The following is a 24,635-nucleotide window of genomic DNA, read 5'->3' as shown; positions in this document are numbered from 1 at the left end:
GTGCATATATATATGATGTGTGGGTGTGGTGTCCAAGTGCCACAGTGCATGTGTGGAGTCCATTTTCTCCTTCTACCTTTACATGGACTCCAGGAAACAAACTGAGGTCAGCAGGCTTGTAGGGTGCCCTAGTTTCACTCCTGTTGCCTTTGATAAACACCCTGACAAAAGCTAACTTAGGGAAGAAATGACTATTTGGCTCACAATTACAGGTTACTATGATGTGATTACTCCATCACTGTGGAGGTCAAGGCAGACACTTAAGGACACATCCATCATCAAGAGCAGAGGGAGAATGAGCACATGGACCTCTACTTGCTCATCTCTAATTAGTGCTCAGTGAGTCCTCTCTACTCTTACACAGTCCAAGATCCTAACCAGAGAGTGGTGCTGCCCACAGGGGGCTAGTGGCCATGTGCCACTCCATGATAAAGTTGTCCTACTGGGGGCTGCAGACATGACACAGTGGGTAAAAAGGCTTATACCAGCATGAAGATCAAAGCATAAATCCCAGCACCCATGTAAAAGCTGGGTATAGCTATGTGCTTAGACATAACCCCCACTGTGGAGCAGAGACAGGAGGGGTGATATGCTGTAGCTTACTGGCTGTCAGCCTGGCTCCATGTTCAAACCCTGTTCCAAGGGAATAAGGTGGAGAATAATACAGCAGAATACCCAATACACTTATATGCATATATCACATACATACAAATATCACATACATACCACACAAGCATGTATCACACACATACCACATATGCATGTTACACACATACATATACTGCACACATGCATGTCACACACATACATCACACACATGCATATATTACACATATATGTATCACACACATATATCACACAGAAGTATGTAACACCCACATGTACATATATCACACACATGCATATTACATATACATTTCATAGAAAATTTTGTGTCAAGCTAGCCAACTTTCACTGTAGGGATTTGTTTTTGAAAGGGGATCACATTATGTTGGTCAGGTTGGTCTTTAACTTCAGGTCTCAACTGAACTTCTTGCCTCAGCCTTTAGCAGTGGGGACCACAGGCTCACACTGCTGTGTCTGACTGTTTCTGATGGCAGGAGGGATGTAGCAACTGTGTGCTGGACAGGTACTAGCTTCTTCCATGTCCTAAATGCTGTGAAACACGCACACCTTAAGGAGAAAGTGTCTGTCCTGGCTCTTGGCTCCCCTAGGCTCCCTGGCCTCACTTCACATTCTGAACTCTTCCCATCTCATGTTGCCTCTGGTGTGAGAAAAACAAATACAACCACCACCACCACAACCCCTCAAAAACAAAAGCAAAGAATCAGAAACCAAACTCTGAGGACATCACTTTTGGGATGTCTGCTTGTAGGCGCTGAACATACTTTACAAATCTTACTGTCCTGTTCAGCCTTGACAGTAGCTGATATCCTGAGGGACTAGCACCTCTGTTGGTCCCTAGCCTATGAAATGATGGTGCCTACACTACAACTGACATTGTTACCTGCAGTCTTGCAGAGAACAAGACAGAATACATAATCTTTCAATTCTTTCTTGGATAAAGCTAAAAGTATCTTTTGTGTTAAGATGGCTATTTCTTTTGATGCTGAGTAGCTTCTTCAAAGTTTATGTTGCTCTGGTGATAATTCTGAAAGCACACTTAGAAAACACAAACCAGCAACTGCCCTACTAAAGAATGCTTTCAAAAAGGTGGTTCATAAAGGCATTCTCTTATTTTCACTAAAGTGAAAGTTAGTTGATTAATGTAATTGTATTTATATTTTGGAATTAGAGACATGATTTAGCTTTGAACTCACAATGTACTTGGAGAACGACCTTTCAATTCCTAATCCTCTTGTCTTCTCAATGCTGCCAATTGTACCTGGCTCTAGATGTTTAACTTAAATTTTAGCAAAGTAAATCTAAAACAGAACTAATCTATGCCTCAAACCTCATGTAGATATGCTTGTATATTTGTGTGTCACCTGCATCAACATGTAGATACGCTTGTATATTTGTGTGTCGTCACCTGCATCAACACCACAGTGCTCCCTGCGGTAAGACTCAAGTGTATTTGAACACACTGAAATCTTTTTCCTCTGCTCAGGCAGCAGGGGTGTATGCTCAGGAGGAGGTTATAAAGGCTGTTCTGCAGACACTTTGGCTTCCACCCTGAGATTGTGCATGTTTACTGCTTAGAACTGCTACAGAAAAATCCCCAACTCTAGGCCACATGATGCTTTTAGCTCTGTCAGCATTGATTTTTAAAAACAAAATTTGCTTTTCGACATGTGTCCTTCCTTATTTAGATTTAGCACATAATTCTAGAAACTTTTGTCTTCCAAGGTCTGTCAGACTCTATATTTACAAAACCATACAGGATTTATAAATGCAACCACAGACTATCTACAAAGCACAGTATTTCGGCATCAGAACTGTATGTGGTCTGTTTGTGGCCACCAGCCTCGTGAGCAATTTCTAAGTCACAACGTGAGATACATCACACATTATGAACCACACAGCTTTAACTCAGGGTTTTGCCTCTTGCAGACTATCAGGAGATGTTTTTGTAAGCACTGTTCCCCAGTATTTAAGGGTGTATTTTAATTTTAGATATTTTTTCCCTATATTTAGTGACTCTTCCCAACTCTAATATATCAGGAAGAGAAATAGTAAACTTAATAATAAGGCACTGATACAAGGCTTGGGGATTTTAAAATCTAATACATTTATCCTCATATTCACAATAATCTATTTGAGATCAAATTGGGTCAAATTTAATATTCTGTTTCCTATTAGTATATAAGACCATGATGTGTCAGGGTTAAAACACATTTAAAAATACCCCTGGCTTTTCTTCTCATTTAGAACTTTGATCCAGTCCTCCATCAGCCTTCATCTTTATAAACAAAAGCATTCTAGTTAATTTTAATTCTTAAATCAGAATTAAGAATTCTGATTCTTGCTTATAACAAGACAGCTCAAGTCTATCCAGGCTCATGCTGATCATTAATCAGAATGTGACTAAAACAAATGCAAACTTCTACTTTTACAAATGAGGAACCATGGTCTGGGGCTAAGAAACGGTTTTCTAATACTGAAGCATTACTGAAACCCTGAGCTGGAGCAAACAAAACTGCCCTTCAAACAGCGGGTGACAACAAGACATGTGATCAGTATGGCAGAAAATAAACATTTAATGACCGTTTTTAAAGTTATATGCATATGGCAGACTATAAGATGTATTAATTTAAACATTTATAATTCATTGCAATAAGGTATCTTTTACTTGAAATGGATTTAAAATTTTTATTTTAAATTGGCTATTAAATCACTGTCATGCAATTTATGTTTTTGACTTAAAATAAAAAAATCTCTACATTAAACACTAAGGACTGCTATTTATTCTAAAATGCATTAGAAAACCAGCTGAGTGACAACAGTGCCCTCTAGCGGATTTACTGGATAACAGCACAGCTGTACTACAGATTGAGCCAGCACTGTCTCATCCAGAGAAGGAATGACAGTCCTAAAACCAGCCCAAGTAGAGGCTCTGGTTAGATGATATCAATGAGAAAATGAATATGTAGACTGATCCTTCACAATTTCCATTAATCACACTGACTACAATGAGAAGAATCCTGACCTCATTCAGACGCCATCATTAGCTTATAAAATATGCTCAGTTTTTGAAAGGTTGCTTAACAAAGGGACTAGACTGACTCTTTGGATCCTTTAAGCTTTTGTGATTCTCTTTCAATTCATTATGAAGAGCAATGCAGATCAGGTTCTGCAAAAAACAAACAAACAAACAAAAAAACAAAACAAAACAAAAAAACCCAAACCTTTGCTGGGCCCTTGATTAGCATGCAAAAGGCCCCACGTTCATCCTCAGCACTGCAAGACAGATCCCTGAGAGCACCTTCCTGCACCAGACTCAGCCCGGCATTTCTTGCCTATCATGATCTGGTTTTCCCATGACATACAGTAGTGACCTCTAATGCATGATAAGACACCCCCAAGACTCCAAGGTTGATGCTGAAAATCAGGACTGGTACCAAACCTTACTACACTATGCTCTTTCCTGTGTAGCTAAGTGACTGGCAGGTGAACATGTGCACAGTGGGATGACTGTGGAAAAATGATTCATGCCCTGGATGAGCAAGGAGGAGCAACATGGATTTTTCTTGTACTATTCAGAGTGGTTTACAATTTAAAACTTAAAAATTATTTCTGGAATTTTCTATCTAATATGTTCAGATTACAGTCAACGTTGGGAACTGAAAAAATAGAAGGTGAAACAATGGCAGGCGAGGGTCACTGCAGCGAGTGAGCACAATACCCCAACTGACTCCCGTCAGTTTTTCTTTCATTTACAGTTTGTCATTAAGTAATGTCACAAAATTTATCTTACACACACTCAGGTTATTAAATATTGCTTCACTCATGTACTTATTCTGTTATCTCAATTACAGTTAAATTCATAGGTTGAGATTTACATATGCACATGAATATGCATGTATATGCCTGTGTCCTGCCAGGCACATATATATTGACATGAATATACATATGTATGCATTGTCTTGCCAGGTATATAGTGACATGAATACACATGTGCAAGCATGTATCTTGCCAGGTACATATATGATGACATGAATATGGATATGTGTGAATATACTGCCAGGTACATATACCATGACAGGAATATACATGTGTGCAGATATGTCTTGTCAGGTACATATACTGGGACATGAATAAACATGTGCATGGATGTGTCTTCCCAGATACTAAGTAAATACTACATACTCTGTAAATTAATGGCATTTGTCTAGATTAGAGGAATAAAGGGCTATTTTCTTTCGTCTTTCTTCCTCCACTAAAAATGTAAGAAAGGCTAATGACTACAAACATAAAGTGACATAGATCAAGGCTTCAAGATCTTAGGAAAAGTAGATATTCTGAACACAGAGGGGTGAGACTTAGGAAAAGGTTAGTTAAGTGCCAGTTATTATGTCTGAGGAAAAGAGCTGGCAGGATAGCTTGTTTGGTAAAGCCGTCTCTTCTCCCTCCCTCTCTCTTTTGTTAGGACAGTGCCTCATGTCCACCAGGCTGGTCTGGAGCTGACGGTACAGATAAGGATCACCTTGAGCTCTGCCTCCTCGAATCCTGCTTGTTTGCATGAGTTTGGGGATTACAGGCATGCACTATCATATGTGGTGTTAGGTAAATGGTTTTGAAGTAGATATAAGAATGCTAAATAGAGAAGATGTGTTTGTAAATCAAAGACAAGGACAATGCAAGCCCAATGGTGTTACTTAGTGGAAGTGTCATGTGCTGCTTCTGCTGGGGTCACCTCAGTGATGGCAGTTCTGCTGAGAGAAACAGCGGAACACAAGACAGAGTGACAAGATCAAAAAGTGTGGGTTCCCATCAACGTGCCCACAAATCTCCAATCCAGAATGTCCTGCCTATTAGATGCAAAAAGATAAAGATGGATCAGAGACTGAGGGAATGGCCAACCAACGACTGGTACAACTTGAACCCCACCCTATTGGAGAGAGCCAGCCCGACACTATTAATGATACTTCAGACAGGAGCCCAGCATAACTGTCTCCTGAGAGGCTTCATCCAGCAGCAGATAGAGGCAGATGCAGACAGCCAAACATCAAGTAGAGCTCAGGAGTCTTGTGGAAGAGTGGGGAAAAAGACTGAGCAAGCCAGAGAGGTCAAGGACACAAGGCCTAGCAAGTGAACTAACCTGGGCATGGGGGCTAGAGAGACTGAAATGTAATATCCAAAATAAATTCAAGACTACCTTGTACCTTCCCCCTTCAAAAGGACTTTCCAAACTGTACTAGCAGGCCAAGTACAGAGCCAGATAAAAAGCTGGCTGACTAAACAAATGTAGAAACATAGTTTTAAAGGTCAAAAACAAGATTAACAATCCCCCTGCCCCACCTCACTCTAAAAAAACACATGGAAAGACAAAATAAGAGTCACCCTATACAAACCAACCAATGTCTAAAAAGGTTACTGGCTACACCAATTAAAATAAGCCAAACTACCCTGGTGCCTATATCTGGCCCTTACGAAGGTATAAAAAGTGTGTTCTTTCTTTGTTCTGGGTCTCTCCTCTGGCCTGCGTGCTGAGAGGGGGTTCCCCAACATGTTGGATAAGTAAACTCCTCATGTGTTTTGCAACAATGGCAGTCTCTGTGGTCTTTGTGTGAGTGAGGGTCTTTTGACAAGCTATAACAGAAACACTAACCAAAGAGCATGATGGGCCTAGACCTAGGCCCCCTATACATTTGAAGCAGATATGCAGCTTGGTCTTCCCGTGGGTCCCCTAACAACTGGAGCAGGGCTGTGTCTGACTCTGTTGCTTGCCACAGATCCCCTTCCCCTACCTGGACTGCCTGGTTGGGCCTCAGTGGGAGAGGATGTGCCTAGTCTTGCTACAACTTGATGTCTTAGGGCAGACGAGTACCCAAGGGGGCTTCCCATCTCTGAGAAGAAGGGGAATGGATAATGGGGGCAGAGATTTGTGAGAGTGGGAGTTGGAGGAGAGCTGAAAGGGGGAGCTGTGATCAAGATGTAAAATGAATAAGCAACTTAGTGAAAAAAAAAAGTGTGAACCCCCATTCACCTAGGACAATGCTGTTTTTTAATCTTCTAAAAATGAAATCTTACAGATAGTGGTAAAATGATCAATTTAGTCTTTATTACATTCAGTTTAAGGCCAAAGATTGATGGATAGGTTTTGCATAGGAAGGATAACAAAGGAATACGCTATCAAAAGTTCTGTCATCACAGTCAATGAGCTGGTAGAATTTAGAGCGGTGACCTTAAAATACAGTCTTGCATGTTTTGCCTGTCCTAAGACAACCGCATATCTTCACACCTAAGTCACTGGACTTGGCACCCACCTTCACTGTCTGACCACAGTTATCGGGGCTTGTGCCGTCTCTTCACATCCTTCAGGAGGACACTAACCTCATTATGCCTTTGTTCGAGTTTCCACACAATTTACTTTAATAATGACAGCTGTTGCTTTTGCTACTACACTCTCATACTCACTCATGATATTAATACATTTCTTCAAATTCCGTATCAGTACAATACTGCAAGTGTTTAATTATTTCCTGAGGCAAAAGCCCTATGATGACCACGAACATTTAGCAAAAAGGTACTTTTTTTTACTGGCTTTCTTTAAACTCGGGATACTGCAGTTACTGTAATAAAGTGTGTTATCATAGCAGCAAAATGAGTTCAGCCAGATTCCCAAGAGCTAGAAAGTTAATATTTTAATTCAAGATTGTAAAATTAGCAGGATTCACTGACACTCTTGTCAAAGCAAGAGCCAGAATGATTTTGTGATTAAAAGTACATTAGAGAAAAAAAATATTTGTATGTAAGACTTTCCATTTAAAAATCCTTAACAACTATGCTTATGATATAACTATTTACCCACAGCTAACGAGAATAAAATGGTAACAGTCTACGGAAATCTACTCCCACTCGCAGCCTATGTCAAAAGCAGAAAGGTCACTTACAACCAGAACAAACAAGATAAAGATTTAATTACCTCTCTTCCTCTCGAACCCATACTGGAGTTTTGGGAATCTGTGTTTCAAAAAATTTAGATGCTCTGTAACAAAAATTGCTGCAGAAAGACTGAAAAGAAAAATCTGAAGTTAGTTCATTATCTTTCTATCTTGAAACATAACCTACATGCAGAGAACATGAATGTGTACATCAAAGAATAAGAGAAACCCTGAAGAATGGGCTTCTAGCACACAAGACTGAGAGTAAAGGACTGCATCACCATCCCTGTTCCCCAGAGGTAAGCCTACCAGAAGTTCCTCCTCACCGCTCCCGTTGGCCATTACCTACCTGGCTATAGACACAGCACCTACCTGCTTATCCTATATCGCACCTACCTGCACATCCCTATGCAGGGCGCCCACGCACCTGTCCCTTTATAGCACCTATAAGCACATCCCTGTAAAACGGGCAGCGTTGACATTTTTGAGCTCTATGGGTATGGTTGCTTGTTCTTATTTCTAAGATTCACCCGGGCTCTCCTGTATTTCCTTTCACTGGGCAGCATTCTGGTGCTGGGACACAGGAGGCAGACCGCTTGGGTGGCACTGCAAGGCCCCGAGTTCCACCCACTGCCACAGAAAGCAAATGTGTTCCATGCTGTTGCTATACGGTGTTCTTTATTTATGTACAATTGGACAGTTTGATGTTTTTGCTACCATGTAAATGCTGTAAGCTTTTTTTTTTTTTTTTTTGAGACTGGATCTCACTTTGTACTCTGGGATGGCCCAAACCTCACTGTGTAACTCAGGCTGGTTTTGAATTTGTGGCATCCTACTGCCTCAGCTAACCAAGTGTTGGAATTTCCGTGTGAGCCACAACAACCTCCTTAATAAAAAATGGTTTTTAAAGACTACATTTAATATGTTCACTTTTTTAATTGTCTAATTTGTATACATGTGCATGTATGTGTATGCACACGCCCGGCATGCATATGGTACAACTTGGGGAAGTCAGTTCTTTCTTTTCCACGTGGTCATGAGGACATAGTGTTGTGGCCCGCCAGTACCAGTACTAGAGCAGGAATACAGACCAGCAGGGCAAGAGAGATGGTGTGTTGATGTTTTAAATATTTCCTACAATGGGTGGCGCCCAACATGGCATGTGTGTCTGTGTGTGCACTCATGCACATAAGCAGTATCTATGTGTCTGTGTGAGAGAGCACTCACCTCTTCAGCTGAGGGTGACAGGGTGTGCTCTTCAATTACTTATCTCCTCATGTTTTTTTAGACTAGGTCTCTCACTGAATTCTGAGCTTCCACTTTTGGCTTGGTTGATTGGCTAGTGAGCCATCAGGGTCTGCCTGTCTCCAATCCCCAGTGCTGAGGTTGTGAACACATGCATTAAACTCCTGAACTATCTCCTTTCAAAATACACACAAAGTTTGCTCTCTTAATCCTTTATTTTTTTCCTGAGACAGAGGTTTGCTATGTAGCCCAGTGGGTTTCAAACTCTAAGTTCTCTTGCCCTGGCCTCCCGGGAGCTGGGACGGAGGCAATGCCACACAACTGATACTCATCACTATGTTTTAGTGTACATTTCAATGACGTAAGTTCACATTGTTGTACAACTCTTCAGTATATATCTTTGGAATTCTTCTCAGAGCACAAAACTGAAATAACACCCATGAAACAGTAACTTTTTATTCCTACCTTCTTTGATAAGCTCCATTCTGCTATGAAATCACTACTTCAGGGACCTTGTGTAACTAAGTCGTCGGTTACACAGTCTGTCTTTGTCCTGTTGGGCTTGTTTTCTATACTTGGTGTCTTCCAAGTCCCTATAGCACTTACCTTCTTTTTACAGTCAGAATACCAACCCACTACATGCCTATACCATATTTTATAGTTATCAGTATTTTTATACATTTACCCTGGTACACGTAGCGCAGCAATTTTTTCAAGGCATATAACAAAGAATAATAAGGCTTGTTCACAAAGAATGTGATACATTTCTGGGCTTGTAACTGTATTTAGCATTAGTGAGCCCTTCTAGTACGTAAGAGGCTCTGGGTTTGAACCCCAGCCTTCCTCCACTTCATGGTGTGAAACAGATTCCAAAACAGGCTCTCAGGATAGATGTACCAGCCTTTATTCTCACCTTTGTAGGTTGTACAATGAACTCACTGTGTTTAGAGTGGCTTTTTCTCCAATTACTGAAGAGACTGAATGCATTTTTGAACGTTCATTAACCATTTGCGTTTAGTATATAAAAGTTTCCATTAGGTTGCCTTCCGTTTTCTTAGACTACACTTTCTACCTATCAACTTGTAGAAAATACAACTTCACATCTTTCTCTTGTTTATTCATTTTATAATGGACAAAATCTCTAAATTTAATATAAGAAAGTTTATCAGCTTTCCATGTATGCATGGTCTACTTTTCTGTCCAATTTATATTCTCCCATACAGTTTTGAGAGAGGTCTGCCTGCCTTTCTCAAACCTGCTTTGGCTGGTATAAGCAGTCCTTGTGTTTTTATCAGGATGACTGACGGTGCCGCCTCTCGCTGCTCAAACCCATCCCTCCTGGACATCCAAGGTTCATCTGTGTGATCAGTCTGCTCCTGGCTCATCCTTCTCACCATGGCCTACTTGTCTGATTGTACCAACATGGAGTTCATGTTTTCAAATGTTCAAATTGTTTTTGGGCTAGAGAGGTAGCCCAGAGAAGCCTCAAACTTGCTGCAGGGCCAAAAATAAATCTAACCCTTGACTCTCCTGTCTCTGCCACACCCAGCTTCAAGTCTCATTAAAGCTCAAGCAAGAAATTTTCTTAGTGCCTTAGCTTTTAACAGAAACAACCTGTAAATATAGCTTTTTCTAACAGATAAATTTTAAAGTAAAAAAATTAAATTTCTATATAATGTCATTTAAAAATTAACTGCCACATTCAACAGCTTTGAACTTACCTTTCTTTCAGTAATATCATAAACTTTATTGGTTTTAGTAGAAATTCGGTATTTCTGTTTCGGGATCTAAAGAAAAAGAAAGTATAATTTACAAAAGAATTTAATTAAGGAACACAAACTTTATGTTATATACAATTAAGTCATTTACAATTAATACTTTTGGTCAATCCAAGTTATTATTAGTTCATGACCACAGGCTTAACTTACTATCCTATGATGTTTTGTAAAAATTAATAAATACACTTTAAGGAAAGTACTTACAACCCCTAGCTTCTTCTGACATAAAGGATAGCCACAGAGTTTGATGATGGACCGCTCATCCACAACGTCACTGTAGTGAGCTGGTGTGATGAACATCCCCTGGGGAGAAACAAAAGGGCATTTCTCACAGACTGAGAGTTCTGGGAGCACAGGAAGGAAAAGCACATCAAGAAGGGTCTGTCATACAGTAACATTGTTATTTTAAACACTTTGACAAGATGACTCTTAGGGGTAAGGTGCCTGCCGCCATCTCTGGGATGCAGGGTGGCCGGACAGACCTGAATCCACAAAGTAGTCTTCTGACCTCCACACGCACGCTGTGGCAAATGGGGGTCATGGCATGTATGCTGCCTTCACTAATCTGAGACAAATGAACGGAAACATGCATTAAGTGTAACTTTAGCCATATCACTGTATACTTTTTAAAAATTCTCATGCATTATGTTATCTGTATCTAAGGACTTAAAAAAAAAAAACAAAAATTTCAATAGTGCAAAGAAGTTTTATTTTGCATAGACTTAGAACACATTAGATTTGGGAGCTGGAGAGACGGTTCAGTGTTTAGGAATGCTTACTATTTTTCGAGAAATCCTGAGTTTGGTTCCCAAACACCCATGTCAGGTTGCTCACAACTGCTGGTAACTCTAGCTCCTGAAGAAATGATGCCCTCTTTTGGACTCCACAGGTATGCATTCACATATTCACACACTCAACATTAAAAAAAAAAAAAGATGGAGCTGGAAAAACAGCTCAATAGTTAAGAGCATTTGTTGCCCCTGCAGGGCTCCTGAGTTTGCTTCCTGGCACTCATGTTGGGCAGATCATAACAAGCTATATCATCAGTTCCAAGGGATCTAATGCCCATTTCTGGACTCTGGGCACTGAACACTCCTAGTGCATATACATACAAGACACTTGTTTTACTTAGGGTTTCTATTGCTATGAAATACCATGATCAAATAGAAAAAGGCTTATTCTACTTGCACTTCCACATTGCTGCTCATCACCAAATGAAGTCAGGGCAGGAACTCAAGCAGGGCAGGAACCAAGAGGCAGGAGCTGATGCAGAGATCAAGGAGGAGTGCTGCTTACTGACTTCCTCAGCCTGCTTTCTTGTAGAACCAGGACCACAGCACAGGATGGCTTCACCCATCATGGGCTGAGCCCTCCCTGGTGATCACTAATTGAGAAAATGCCTTACAGCTGGATCTATAAAATTACTTCCTCATCTGAGGCTCCTTCCTTTCTGATGACTCTAGCCTGTGTTAACACATAAAACTTGCCGGTACAACTGACCCCTTGTCAACTTGACACACAAATGCATCACTATTAAGCCATAATCATTCCTTTCTTATTCGTCCCCAAGATCTTACATTAAAAGCATAAATAACTTTTTTTAAAGATTTATTTATTTTATTTATGAGTACACTGTAGCTGTCTTCAGACACACCAGAAGAGGGTGTCAGATCTCACTATGGGTGGTTGTGAGCCACCATGTGGTTGCTGGGGTTTGAACTCCGGACCTCTGGAAGAGCAGTCAGTGCTCTAACCCGCTGAGCCATCTCTCCAGCCCCAAAGCATAAATAACTTGTTTTGTTTTATTTTGTTTTCTTTTTTGAGACAGGGTTTCTCTGTGTAGCCTTGGCTGTCCTGGAACTCACTCGGTAGAACAGGCTGGCCTCTAACTCAGAAATCCGCCTGCCTCTGCCTCCCGAGAGCTGGGATTAAAGGCATGCGCCACCACGCCTGGCACATAAATAACTTAAAATCCCACAGTCTTTACAAACTCAAACACATTAAAATTTCAGTCCCTTTAAAAATACCCTATCTTTCTAAAAAATCCAAAGTATTTTGAAATTCAAAGTCTCCAGTGAAATACTGTGTGCTCCATCCATTAAGATACTTACTCCAAAAAGGAAACCCAGGGCACAGTCACAAATCAAATAAAAAAAATCAAACTCGAACTGTCCAGTGTCTGGGGTCCACTCACAGTCTTCTGTACTCCTCCAAAGGGCTTGGGTCATTTCTCCAACTCTGCACTCTGTAGCACATACAGCTTGCCTCCAGGCTGGCTTCACTCCACTGCTGCTGCTGTTCCATGGTGGTCTTCCCACAGTACTGGCATCTCCGAAACACTGGGGTCTTCTATTGCAACTGAGATGCACTTTCACTAATAGCCCCTCATGGCTCTCATCCTCAACTTCTTTGCACAATCCCTTCAGTCTTGGGCTGCACCTTCACCAATGGCCTTTCCTGGCTTCTCACAGTGCCAAGCCTCAGCTGTTCTCCATGATCCCTTCATGCCTTCAAAAGCAGTACCACCTGGGTGACTCTGGGTACCAAGTCTGGTTGCCAGTACAAGGTACAACCACGGTCACCTATGGAACACAGCTTCTCTGTGCTCTCAGGAAACACTTCCCAGAAGATTTTATCTCAATAATGTTGGTCTCTTCTTGATCACTGCTAATTTCTCAGCTCCAGTTGACCAGCATCAAGTATCCCAGCAAAGCAAAGGTGTCAATTCCGTAGCTCTGATCTCTTGTTAATCACAGCTGGTTCTTTAGCCCCACTGAACCAGAACCACAGAATCTTAATCCAAAATAGCAAATGGCTAGGGTCTTAAAACTTCACAAGCCAGGCCTCACTGTCTGCATTGTTCTCAACATTCTTATCTTCCAAGCTCCCAAAGAACATCCACTGAGCTCTCAGTACTCAATGGCTTTTCTAGCCCAAAGTTCCAAAGTCCTTCCACAATCCTCCCCAAATCATGTCTGTCATAGGAAATACACCACTATGGGATCAGTTTGTCTATTTTTGTTAGTCAGGGTTAACCACTTCTGTGATGAAACACTGTGGCCAAACAGCAAATTGGGATGAAAATGGTTTATTCTACTTGTACTTCCACATTGTTGATCATCACCAAAGGAAGCCAGGACAGGAAGTCAAGCAGGGCTGGAACCTGGAGGCAGGAGCTGATGCAGAGGCCATGGAGGGGTGCTGCTTACTGGCTTGCTTCCCCTGGCTTGCTCAGCTTGCTTTTTTGTAGAACCCAGGACCAGAGCCCAGGGATGGAGCCACCCACTGTGGGATGGGTCCTCCTGCATTGATCACTAATTGAAAAAATGCCTTACAGTTGGATCTGATGGAGGCATTTCCTCAGCAGGGGCTTTTTCCTCTGCTTGTTTGACTTACCTGCTCTGTTTCCTCTGGTCCTTTGTCAAGTCAACAAACAAAATCAGCAAGTACAATACACATATACACAAATAAATCTTTAAATATAGATATTATATTTTAAATCTGGTAGTCTGACCATTTAATACGTACACACTCCTTCAGGAATTCTTCTGTGATGTTCTCCTCTAAGAGCTGCTCTACGATGCGTACAGCTTTCCTTTCAAACTCCACCTTCCTTTGTACAGCAGCTTCCAGTTCTGCTTGCCTGAAATTTTAATGAGAAAGTTAACCCAATTAAAGACTTCTCCTACCTTCAACACTCCGTGCTTTAAAAGCCACCACTAACCTTACTATTTTGCCAATAAACGAGCTTTTTTAACTCTGCCACTTCTGATCCAATACGTCATCCCAGTGTGTACATGGAAGCTGGCCATGAGGATTTACTTCTAGGCTCAGGGAACAAGGAAACACTTATAGACTCCAGTAGAGGAGGGCTGGGCAGTACATGGTGGTACATGCTGCAGTCACACACTTGGGAGGAGGCAGTGTGAAGATTCAGAGTTCAAGGCAAGTGTGAACTACACAGAAAGACTTATACTTTAAAAAAGAGTAACACACACACACACACACACACACACACATATATATATATATATATATATATAAATTTTCCTTTTATAGTTTTGCCATACATAGTAAAAAAAAAAGTTTTTTCCTCTGCCACATAAGTGAACAGCCTGAAGGGTGAAGAGATGATTTCTATTTTTCTTTCACTCAAAAATTTGTCATCAGTCTAGTTGTGGTAGCTCAGCTCAATAGAACAGTTACGTGTGAAAAGAAGAGCAGCATTTTCTCACCTTCATTATAAAGTCCTACTAAATTACTATACTGATATGTGATATGCAGTTGAGGAAGCCTTGCCATAGCCACCAGGGGTCCCATCTGCGCTCTGTGGCCCACACACATGGGAGGCAAAATGGAAGCTACCTCAGTAGGCAGCCCAGCCTCACCCAGCCGCACACCAAGAACAGAAGACTCCACGCCCAGGTCCCACTGCAGGCCAAGTCAACCAGAATAGGACAGAAGCATGGAGGGGAGAATCACTACCATGCTCCGCTGTGGTGACTTACCTGCTGCCAGTCTTCTGGGTTGGGACCTACCAGAACTAGCTCTGCTGGTCACCAGGTCTTACCCTTCTCCCTCACATCTGGAACCTAGAAACACTCTCATGTGTTCATGTGAAGGTAGGTGCCTTCATTATCTTTCGAGACTTTAGACTCTAGTTCTTTGTCTAGAGCACTGTGTCCCCTCCAAATCCCCATAACTTGGGACTCTGGTACAGATTCACCAACAATTCTTTTTTTGCAGAATACATGAAAATGAGAAATTTGCAACCAAACAAGTATTTTTATTCCATCATTTCATCAAGATCATCTTATTGTTACTTTAAGACACCGAGGCTAGCATCCAGGGCCTTGTACATGCTAAGCAAGCACTGCACTACTGAGCTATAACCACTAACTCCATAAAGACCACTTTTGTATCAAAGAAAGTAAAAAGATATGAACACAGATTACATTACAGGTCTCTATGTTAAATACAAAAAGCTTCATGAAAAATTATTTTTCTCATTTTGTGCCCATCAATAAAGGTGATGTCATGTACTAAGATTTATATACAATTTGCTGGCTCCAATTATCAAGCACACTGACTGTTTAACCATTCTCCTCCTGACTAACATATCTACAGCACCAACTATATTCTCTGTCTGTCACAAATGATGGCAGTCAATAATGTTGTCCTGGCAGTTTTATGTCAAACTGACACACACTAAAGTCACTGGAGAGGAGGGAACCTTAAGAATGCCTCCATGACAGCCAGAGCTATACAGAGAAACCCTGTCTCCAAAAAAAAAAAAAAAGAATGCCTCCTAAAGAGGCACACTCAACAACCCAGTAAGCAGCACTCCTCCATGGCCTCTGCATCGGCTCCTGCCTCAGGTTCCTGCCCTGTGTGAGTTCCTGACCTGACATCCTTCAGTGATCAACAGTGATGTAGAAGTGTGAGCTGAATATACCCTTTCCTCCCCAAGCTGTTTTGGTCATGGTATCTCATTACCGCAATGGTGACCCTAAGACAGTGGTGTATGCTGTCTACCTCTCCCTCCAGAGTGCTGGGACTAACGACATGCACCCCCACACACGACTAGCTTAAGGGTCACACACCTCCCTGCCAACCCCGATCTAAATTGTTAGCTCTTCCTCATAAAATCAGCCATTTTCTTTCTATCACTTAGTGCGCTTTCTAATTATGTATTCATTTGTGCTAGTTTAACTGGTATGTCTCAGTTCTGGTGAGCAAAACCGACCTGTTCAACAACACTTCCTAAGGACTTAACTCAAATACAGACTATCTTGTATTTGGAAAATATCTTGAAAGAAGAATCTGTGAGTCCTGATGTGATGAATTACAGATACTTTTAGTCTCTTCAGATGAGTCTTGTTCTAGATATCTCTTTTGTGACAAGAGAGACCATGACTTTTTGGAAGCTCTAAACTGTAAACGATGCTTTTGGTTTGTTTGTTCGTTTTTAAGTCCCTATTTAATGTTACAATGAAGACAAAAAACCGGGCAGTGGTGGAGAACACCTTTAATCCCAGCATTTGGGAGGCAGAGGCAGGTGGATTGAGGCCAGCCTGGTCTACAGAGTGAGTTCCAGGACAGCCAGGGCTATACAGAGAAACCCTGGCAAGAAAGAAAGAAAGAAAGAAAGAACACAAAACAACACAAAACAAAAACCCCAGAAGACAAAAGGTCCCTTCAAGTGATAAAGAAAGAACCTGTTTCAGTGAGTTTGGCATATACAACAGTAAGAGTGTACCTGAAGAAATGGAAAAGGATTGGCTAATTCAGGAACTATGTCCCCAGAACTTTCTACAGGTGTTTACGATAGCCTCCACATTGGTTTTCCTACAGCTGAAGGACAGAGCAGTCTTAAGTGAGAATTGACAGTGCTTCCCTGAGTGTCAAGTATTTTCTCAAGAAAGGTATGCACTATGCTTTTAAACTGTTTGGGCTGGAGTATATAGCTTGTTAAATTAGAGCACTTCGTTAGCGTTTACAAAGTCCTTAAGTTCAATTCCCAGATCACAAGACCAAAAAACAGAACATCAAAACCAAACACACACACAAATCAGATTGAACTAATGAGATAAAAGGAAAGTGAAATGCAGCTGTCCAGGTGGTTCTACCTTTTGGACGCATCTCCTCGTTTCAGGGCTCTGGTGTGTTTAGTACCTACAATTGAAGAGAGAACAGTCAAGTGCCAATGCATTTGATGTAGCAGAGTTTTCCCCAAATATCACACTGTAGGCACCGTTTCCTTTTCTCTCACACATCTCATTTCCAACTTCGATGTGTTAAAACAAAAAACAAACAAACAAACAAAACCATGGGTGGGGTAAGCAGGAAGCAAATTCAATTGTTTCTGTAAATTAATTACAGTTCACATTTTCATGACTACAGTCTCTTCGAAGACTGCTCTTTCTCATATGCCGTATTGCTTTAATCAGGTGCTTTAAAAAAAAAAAAAAAAACCTCTAAACTGAATTCCTTTAGAGTAAACATCGCTCGGTCTCCCAAATGTTCCCTTGCCTAAAGAGAGGAGTCTGAGACCTCAGAGACCATATACCAAAGCAGTCCAAGGTTCAAGGCAACGGAACACCACCTGCCTTGGCCACTTGTTCCCTGGGGTCCCCAGGACATCCCACGTAGAGGGAGATCTAAAGCCCCTGTGTAAGAGTGTGGGATTCTTCCCCCTAAGGCACTAGGGCAGTCAGCGGTGAGAAGCTCTGGGCCTCCTCCACCCGGAGCGCTCTCTCTCCCCCGCGCAGCCTCAGAAAGAGGCCCGCGCGTGCGTGGTACTCAGACCAAGGTCTCAGGGTCCCAGCCTGGGACGAGGCTCTTGTTCGTACCGGTAGCGTCTCGGTGGGTGCTGGAAGCCCGGGTACTTGGGCCCAGAGAGCAAGGTACAGCAGAGTCGGCCATGGGATATGCCATCAGAAGCAAGGGGCGAGACAGCACGGCGTCTGCGAGGTTTTGCCTCCACACGCTTCTCCCGGAACCGGGCTGGGGGAGGGTCCAGGGAAGGCGGGGCTAGCGGTGGAGGGGGCGGGCCCAGACCGGGGCGGGGCAGGCGGCAGAGGGGGAGGGTCCAGTCCGGGGGCGGGGCCAGGAGTGCGGCCTGCGCTAGCCGAAGTGGAGAAGGAGGAGGAGGGCAAGAGGCAGGCGCGTGGTCCGGCGGGTAGGTAGACGTGCTGGGTCGGGTGGATCGGGCTCGCCGAACCGCACGCGGCTCGTCGTCTCGGCCCCTGGAGGTGCTGGAGGCTGGACGCCCTGCCCTGCAGGAGCAGGGAGAGGGAGAAATGGCCTCCCCTCGGCTCAGCCAGGCGCGGTAGGGTGTGATTTTCCTGTTCGCGCCTGCGGGGCAAGGACCTTCGCCGCTGGCCTCCTTTTCGTGATACTCGGTGATCTCACTGACAATTGTTTATGTGAGGAGGGGGATTCTATGGAAAATGGGGTGGGCGGCATCGGAATCCTCAACTTCTTTGGGTGACTTAATTGTGTTGGATTCCAGTTTTTGTCAATGTGACATTTAAAAAAATTACTTAATGATTAGAATTTTCATTCCAGGTCCACAATTTGGATTTTTGTTTTCCTTTTAAACAAAGGCTCTTCTAGTAGTTCTTTCTAGGGCTCTTTTTCTTTTTTTACTCGTCATTCTTTCAAAATTACTCTCTTTAGGCATTACATCAGGGGCTTTAAAAATGCTTCATTAGGCTAACACACCAACGTTCAGTAGTAGCAGTTAACCTATAAAACTTTACATTGTGTTTGTTGTCTAATAATTCAGAATGAAACAGTTTATGAAACATAATTTACATGGTATCACACAATTAACTGTTTTTTGTATTCGTTCATTTCAGCATCAAAACTAGGAAAATAATTAGGAATGGCTGTGGAGGAACTTCAGAGCATAATAAAAAGATGTGTAAGTACTTCTCTAAAAACACCTTTAAATATATGGGAAGGGCATAGAGTATCTTTACTTTGTGGTCACATATATTATTTATCTTACTAATTCCTTCTTCTTCTTTTTTTTTTTTTTGACTTGTAAATATCAAAAAATCAGGAAAGTAGATTGGATGATAATGATGGTGGTGGTGGTGACTTTCAATCCTAATACTTGGGAGACAAAGAAAGAGGGGTCTCTGTGATTTCGAAGCTGGCCTGGTTTACATGGTAAATTTCCAGGACAGCTCGGGCTATGGAGAGAGAGAGAGACCCTTGCTCACAAAAGGGGCATAAGGGGCTAGAGAAATGGTTCAGTGGTTAAGAGCACTTGCTCTTGCAGAGGCCCTGGGTTCATTTCTCAAAACCCAGGCCCAGTTCTGGCCCCCATGGGCACCAGGCACATGCATACATATAAAATTAAATGTTAATAAATTGTATTTAAAAGCATATTAAATCATGTACATGTCTGTTTATGTGTGTGTTGATGGGGGGGCAAAAATGAGTATATGTGCCAGGCATGGAAGCCAGAGGATTAGACCTGCCTGGAGCTGGAGTTACAGGTGATTATGAGCCACCTGACCTGGGTGCTGGGAATTGAACTCAGGTCATCTGCAAGGATAGTATTTGCTCTTATCTACCAAGCCATTTCTCTAGTCCCAGTAGCCTTTAATTTTAAATTTCTTGTTGTTTCCATAAGTTTCTTTGGTGCAGTAGGTTCAGGATCATTCCTTGAGCCATTCTGATACATGCTCATAGACAGCAGATAGAAGCTGAGGCAAGAGGACCTGAAATTTCCAGGTTAGCCAAAGCTTCATGAGAACCTGTCTCAAAAGCCAAAATGAATAAAGCCAATCACTGAAATACTTATTAGGATAATTCTAGTTTTCATCTGTGTATCATGTTCATTTTCTCTACAATTTAAGATTTCAGTTTTTAAGAGATAAAATCAGGAAGTCATTTATATTAAATCTGTATTTGCATCTGTGTGAATTTTTGATTGTTTACAGCAAATCCTAGAAGAGCATGATTTTAAAGAAGAAGATTTTGGCCTCTTTCAGTTAGCAGGCCAAAGATGCATTGAAGATGGTCATATAAACCAGCTGCTAGAGATTATTCAAGATGAAAAGAACAAGGTAAGCCCAGGTTTTGTGTCCACTCTTCAGTCTTTGAGAAGGAAATAATATGCTGTTGTTATTACTCATTTGGAAGGGGAATAATACATTGTTGTTATTTACTCATTTAGGAAGGGAATAATACATTGTTGTTAATCATTTAGTTACTATTCTACTGCTGCAATGAGGGAGCATGACCAAGCCTCAGCCTTCCTTAGAGAAGGAACAGTTCATTGGGGCTTACAGGTTCAGAGGATGAGTTCATGGAGATCACTGCTGAGAACCCTCAACCTAGTGATTACCTGGTCCTTGAGGCTGGGTGTCTCAGCAGTCCTACAATGGCTGTCCCCACGGGGGCAAGGCTGGATGTCTCAGTGGGCCTGTTTGAACCCAGAAACCTAAAATGGCTGTAGAGCTCCTGGTCCTGGGTCACAGTGAAAGCTTAGAAAGTGGTTCTCATTGCAGGGAAGGAGGTGGCAGCACCAGCAGCCCAGGCTGGGCTGCTGTGAGCCACACACTGCAGGAGGGAAGGCCAGGAACAAAGGTGCAGTCTCCCCTCTCCTGAGCCCTTCCTACCTGTGCTGCTACAACCATCAAAGCAGTTAGGACGCTGCATCACATGAAGACCTCAGCTGATGTTATGATCAACTATATTATATTATATTATATTATATTATAATAATATAATATACTCTTATGGCCTCCAATACACAGTTTTGTGGGGTTTTTGAGGCAGAGTCTTTAGCCCATGCTGTCCTGGAGTTCTTAAACTCACTGTGTTTTTCGTTGTTTGGCTGTGTGGGGGTGGAGTAGGGAATGGAGGGAGAGGCCTGCTTTTCTGAGGGTATATGCAGGTGCATGTCAAGACCAGGGGTTGACGTTGATTATCTTCCTCAGTCACTTCCCATCTTTTGAAACAAGGTCCCTCATTGAACCTGGAACTCAAACATTCATCTAGGCTGGGTGGCCAACAAATTCCAAGGACGTGCCTGTCTCTGTGTTTTTAAAGTTTTCTTAATTTTTTCCAGTTGCATTATCAAAGGATAACTTTTTACAATACTGTTGCTATCGATACTAAAATTAATTACTAATATTTAAGTTTATGCCAGACACTTTCTGGTATGTTACTTTATTTAGCCTCTCCAGCATCTCATATGATAAGTGCTGCTATTAAAATCATTTTGTAATATCTGCAACTCTAAGCAACTTGAGAGGCTGAGGTGTGAGGACTACAAGTTCAAGACCACCTGGGCAACAAGAAGGGACTCTTATTTCAAGTCAATCACTTTATAGAGAAGAGGTAATCACTGGGAGACACATCAGCTTTTCTTTTTGTTTTTGTTTTGTTTTGTTTTTTCGAGACAAGGTTTCTCTGTATAGACCTGGCTGTCCTGGAACTCACTTTGTAGACCAGGCTGGCCTTGAACTCAGAAATCCGCCTGCCTCTGCCTCCCAAGTGCTAGGATTAAAGGCGTGCGCCACCACCGCCCGGTGTCACATCAGCTTTTATATGACATCCAGAATTCAAAGTTTTGGTGCTCTTGACTACCGTGTTGGACCTGAGACAGGATGTCCTGTACCCCAGGCTGGCCTAGAAGTTGCTATGTAGTTGAGGACCTGGGACTTCTTAGCCTCCTACTTCCAGCTGGAATTATAGATGTGTGCCACTACATCTGGCTTATATGGTGCTGGGGACGGAGCCCAGTGCTTTGTGCATGGTAGGCTAGCATGTACTGACTGGCTGTGTCCCTGGACTTACAGGAAAGTTGAGGTAGAATGAATGAGGGGATGGTTGTGGGGGCTAAGACAAACAGTCATAAAGGACGACTGTTGCTTTTGTTTGTTTTCTTTATTTTTCTATGTGTTTTTGTTGTTTGTATCCTCAACGCAGGATGTGATCTCCACTAAAACAGCCTAACGTAAGTAAAGAGAAAGCTTGCAAAAGGAAGGCGAGGGAGTCGACTTGAGAATTCATCTCAGACATAACAGGCAAGGGGGAAGAAAGATTTTGATTTATAACTAGAAATAGGAGACTGCTATTTGGTTGTGGGTCTCTGCATCCACCTGAGTTAGCTGCTGGGTGGAGCCTCAGCACAGCCATGCTGACTCCTGTCTGCAAGCATAACAGATTATCATTAACAGTGTCAGGGATCGGTGCTTGTCCATGGAATAGATCTCAAGTTGGTCCAGTTACTGGTTGGCCATTTCCTCAGTCTCTGCTCCATCACCCATGTCTATGTTTTTGTAGACAAGATAAATTTGAGTTTGAAGGTTTTGTGGGTGGGTTGGTGTCCCTGTCACTCCCCTGGGGTTCCTGCCTGTCTACAGGAGGTGGCCTCTTCAGGTTCCATATCCCCACTGCTGAGTCTCAGCTAAGGTCACCCTCACGGATTCTTGAGTGCTTCCCCTACCCCAGGTCTCTGTCACATCCTCTAGATGCCCCAACTCAGTCGCGGATTTCCATTCATTTTCATGGCGATCTGGCCCTCTCCTCATCCCTCCTCACCCCTAATCTAGACCCCCTCCCCATTCTCCTCCCCATCCCTTCTCCCACCCAGTTCCCTGCCCCCTCTGCCTCCTACAACTATTTTATTCACCCTTCTCAGTGAGATTCACTTGGGCCTTTGTTCTTGTTTAGCTTCTTTGGGTCTGTGGAATGTAGCATGGGAATCCTGTATTTTATGACTAATATCTACTTGTAAGTGAGTGCATACATGCATGAGCTTGGGGAGTCTTATGGAAGAGGTGGGGGAAGGATTTCAGGCCCTGAAGGAGATAGGAACTCCACAGGAAGACCAACAATGTCAACTAACCTGGACCCTTGGGAGGTCCCAGAGACTGAACTGCCAACCAAAGAGCGAACACAGGCTGGACCTAGGCTCCTTCACATAGATGCAGCAGATATGCAGCTTGGCCTTCATGTGGGCATATGGGTCCTGAGCAATGAGCTGTGGGGGCGGTGGTTGGGGGAACTATCCCCTGTCTGCGGATATGCTCTTCTAGCTACACTGCCTTGTCTGGTCTCCGTGGGAGAGGATGTGCCTAGCCTCTCAGAGACTTGATGTGCCAGGATGGGGCGGAGGGTGTGGATATCTAGGGAGCCTTCATCCTCTCAGAGGACAAGGAGAAAGGGGGAGGGGAGGAAGGATTGTTGGAGGGGGTGACCAAGAGGAGGGGCAGTGAGCAATGATCAGGATGTAAAGTGAATAAATAAAGATAAAATGAAAAAATTCTGACCCATCCGAGGAAAGTACCTATACTATTAAATTCTGTGCACACACACACACACACACACACACACAGTAAGAGGAGAGAAAGAGAGAGAGAGAGAGAGAGAGAGAGAGAGAGAGAGAGAGAGAGAGAAATAGACTCAAATGCAGATTTGTAAGTGCTCTTCAAAGTTAGGTAATTAAAGCATTAAGGGTAGGGAAGAGGCCCAGGATCTCATCTTTTAAAGTTTTGTGAGTATGATGTGCATGTGTGTGTGTCCCTGCTTGTGTGTGTGAGTGCGGACATAGGCATGCCATGGCGCAGGTGTAGAGGTCAGAGATGACCAGATGATTTTGTTATTTACTGCCATATATGCTGGGCAGGCTGGTTCTTGAGTTTCCCCAGATCCTCCATCTTGCAGAAGGAACAGCAGGATTGCACATACCCACTGCCATGCCCTGTTTTTACGTGGGTTCTGGGATCTGACATTCATATTCTCATTCTTACGAGCACTGTGCCCACTGAGCCGTCTCCCCAGCTCTCATCGGCCCATCCTGAGGAACTAAGGAGCAGGTAGCTGAGAATGCAACTGTCACGGTGTGCCTCAGAGCACTGCACCAGTGAGGCAGAGGAGCAAAGAGCTAACACTTAGGTATTTCATGGCTGACTGGTTTAATTTTAGTATGTTTCTAAATGGCTAACAGGATAAATTTAAAGAGAGTAAGGCTTAGGCTTGATCCGGCAATCACCCGTGGACTGTGTAGTCTGATAACTACAGGATTCGGGGTCAACACAATATTTAACACTGACCACAGCTTGATTTTCCTTCCAGGTGATATTCTCAGGACTGGTCCTGATTTACTATTAATCTGACCTCAATAATATTTTTAAAGGCCTTATAAAGACTAACTTGTCCTAAGACCTTGTAATGTAGACTTTTGCACTTGAACACTGCTTATATTCTAGCAAGGATCACTGTCCTGTGCATTGTAGAATATACAGGAACAGCAGTGGCCTCTCCCTGTTACACCAGCAGCATCTTCCTACATCAACCAAAAATCTCTAGACCTTGCCCAGTATCCCCTGGGACTTGAAAGCAAGACTACTCCAGTGGAGAGCAACTGGAGTGTGGGAAAGCATAGGCTTGGAGCTGGAAAGATGAAAACTCTGACTTTGCCACAGTGTTATGTAAGGTGGGGGGACAACAGTATTACCCTGTGTGCTGCTGTGGGGACAACAGTATTACCCTGTGTGCTGCTGTGGGGACAACAGTATTACCCTGTGTGCTGCTG

At 42.7% G+C, this 24,635-nt stretch overlaps 2 protein-coding genes across 6 annotated transcripts in view; one reads left to right on the top strand and one right to left on the bottom strand.

Moving 5' to 3' along the window:
• The window catches only part of Rpap2 (RNA polymerase II associated protein 2), a 71,847-nt gene extending 53,754 nt beyond the window's left edge, over window positions 1-18,093 (bottom strand). For all 3 annotated transcript variants that reach the window (XM_021210693.2, XM_021210696.1, XM_021210694.1), the window contains exons 1-6: window positions 17,923-18,093; window positions 17,200-17,245; window positions 14,099-14,213; window positions 10,775-10,873; window positions 10,514-10,579; window positions 7,589-7,677 (exon numbers count right to left, since the gene is read on the bottom strand). In XM_021210693.2, coding sequence (XP_021066352.1) covers window positions 7,589-7,677; window positions 10,514-10,579; window positions 10,775-10,873; window positions 14,099-14,213; window positions 17,200-17,245; window positions 17,923-18,007 — 500 coding nt within the window. In that variant the 5' untranslated portion in view covers window positions 18,008-18,093. The remainder of the gene's footprint in view (window positions 1-7,588; window positions 7,678-10,513; window positions 10,580-10,774; window positions 10,874-14,098; window positions 14,214-17,199; window positions 17,246-17,922) is intronic.
• Window positions 17,895-24,635, top strand: part of Glmn (glomulin, FKBP associated protein) — a 38,491-nt gene continuing 31,750 nt past the window's right edge. The window contains exons 1-3 of one of the 3 annotated variants that reach the window (XM_029545182.1): window positions 17,895-17,976; window positions 18,934-18,998; window positions 20,029-20,154. In XM_029545182.1, the coding sequence (XP_029401042.1) occupies window positions 18,960-18,998; window positions 20,029-20,154 (165 nt within the window). In that variant the 5' untranslated portion in view covers window positions 17,895-17,976; window positions 18,934-18,959. Of the gene's footprint in view, window positions 17,977-18,186; window positions 18,252-18,375; window positions 18,499-18,933; window positions 18,999-20,028; window positions 20,155-24,635 lie in introns of those variants that run through there. The other 2 variants (XM_021210841.2, XM_029545183.1) reach the window with 2 other exon arrangements.

The sequence above is a fragment of the Mus pahari genome, chromosome 13, assembly GCF_900095145.1.
Source record: "Mus pahari chromosome 13, PAHARI_EIJ_v1.1, whole genome shotgun sequence".
Classification (NCBI taxonomy): Eukaryota; Metazoa; Chordata; class Mammalia; order Rodentia; family Muridae; genus Mus; species Mus pahari.
This window is presented reverse-complemented; position numbering and strand designations above follow the sequence as displayed.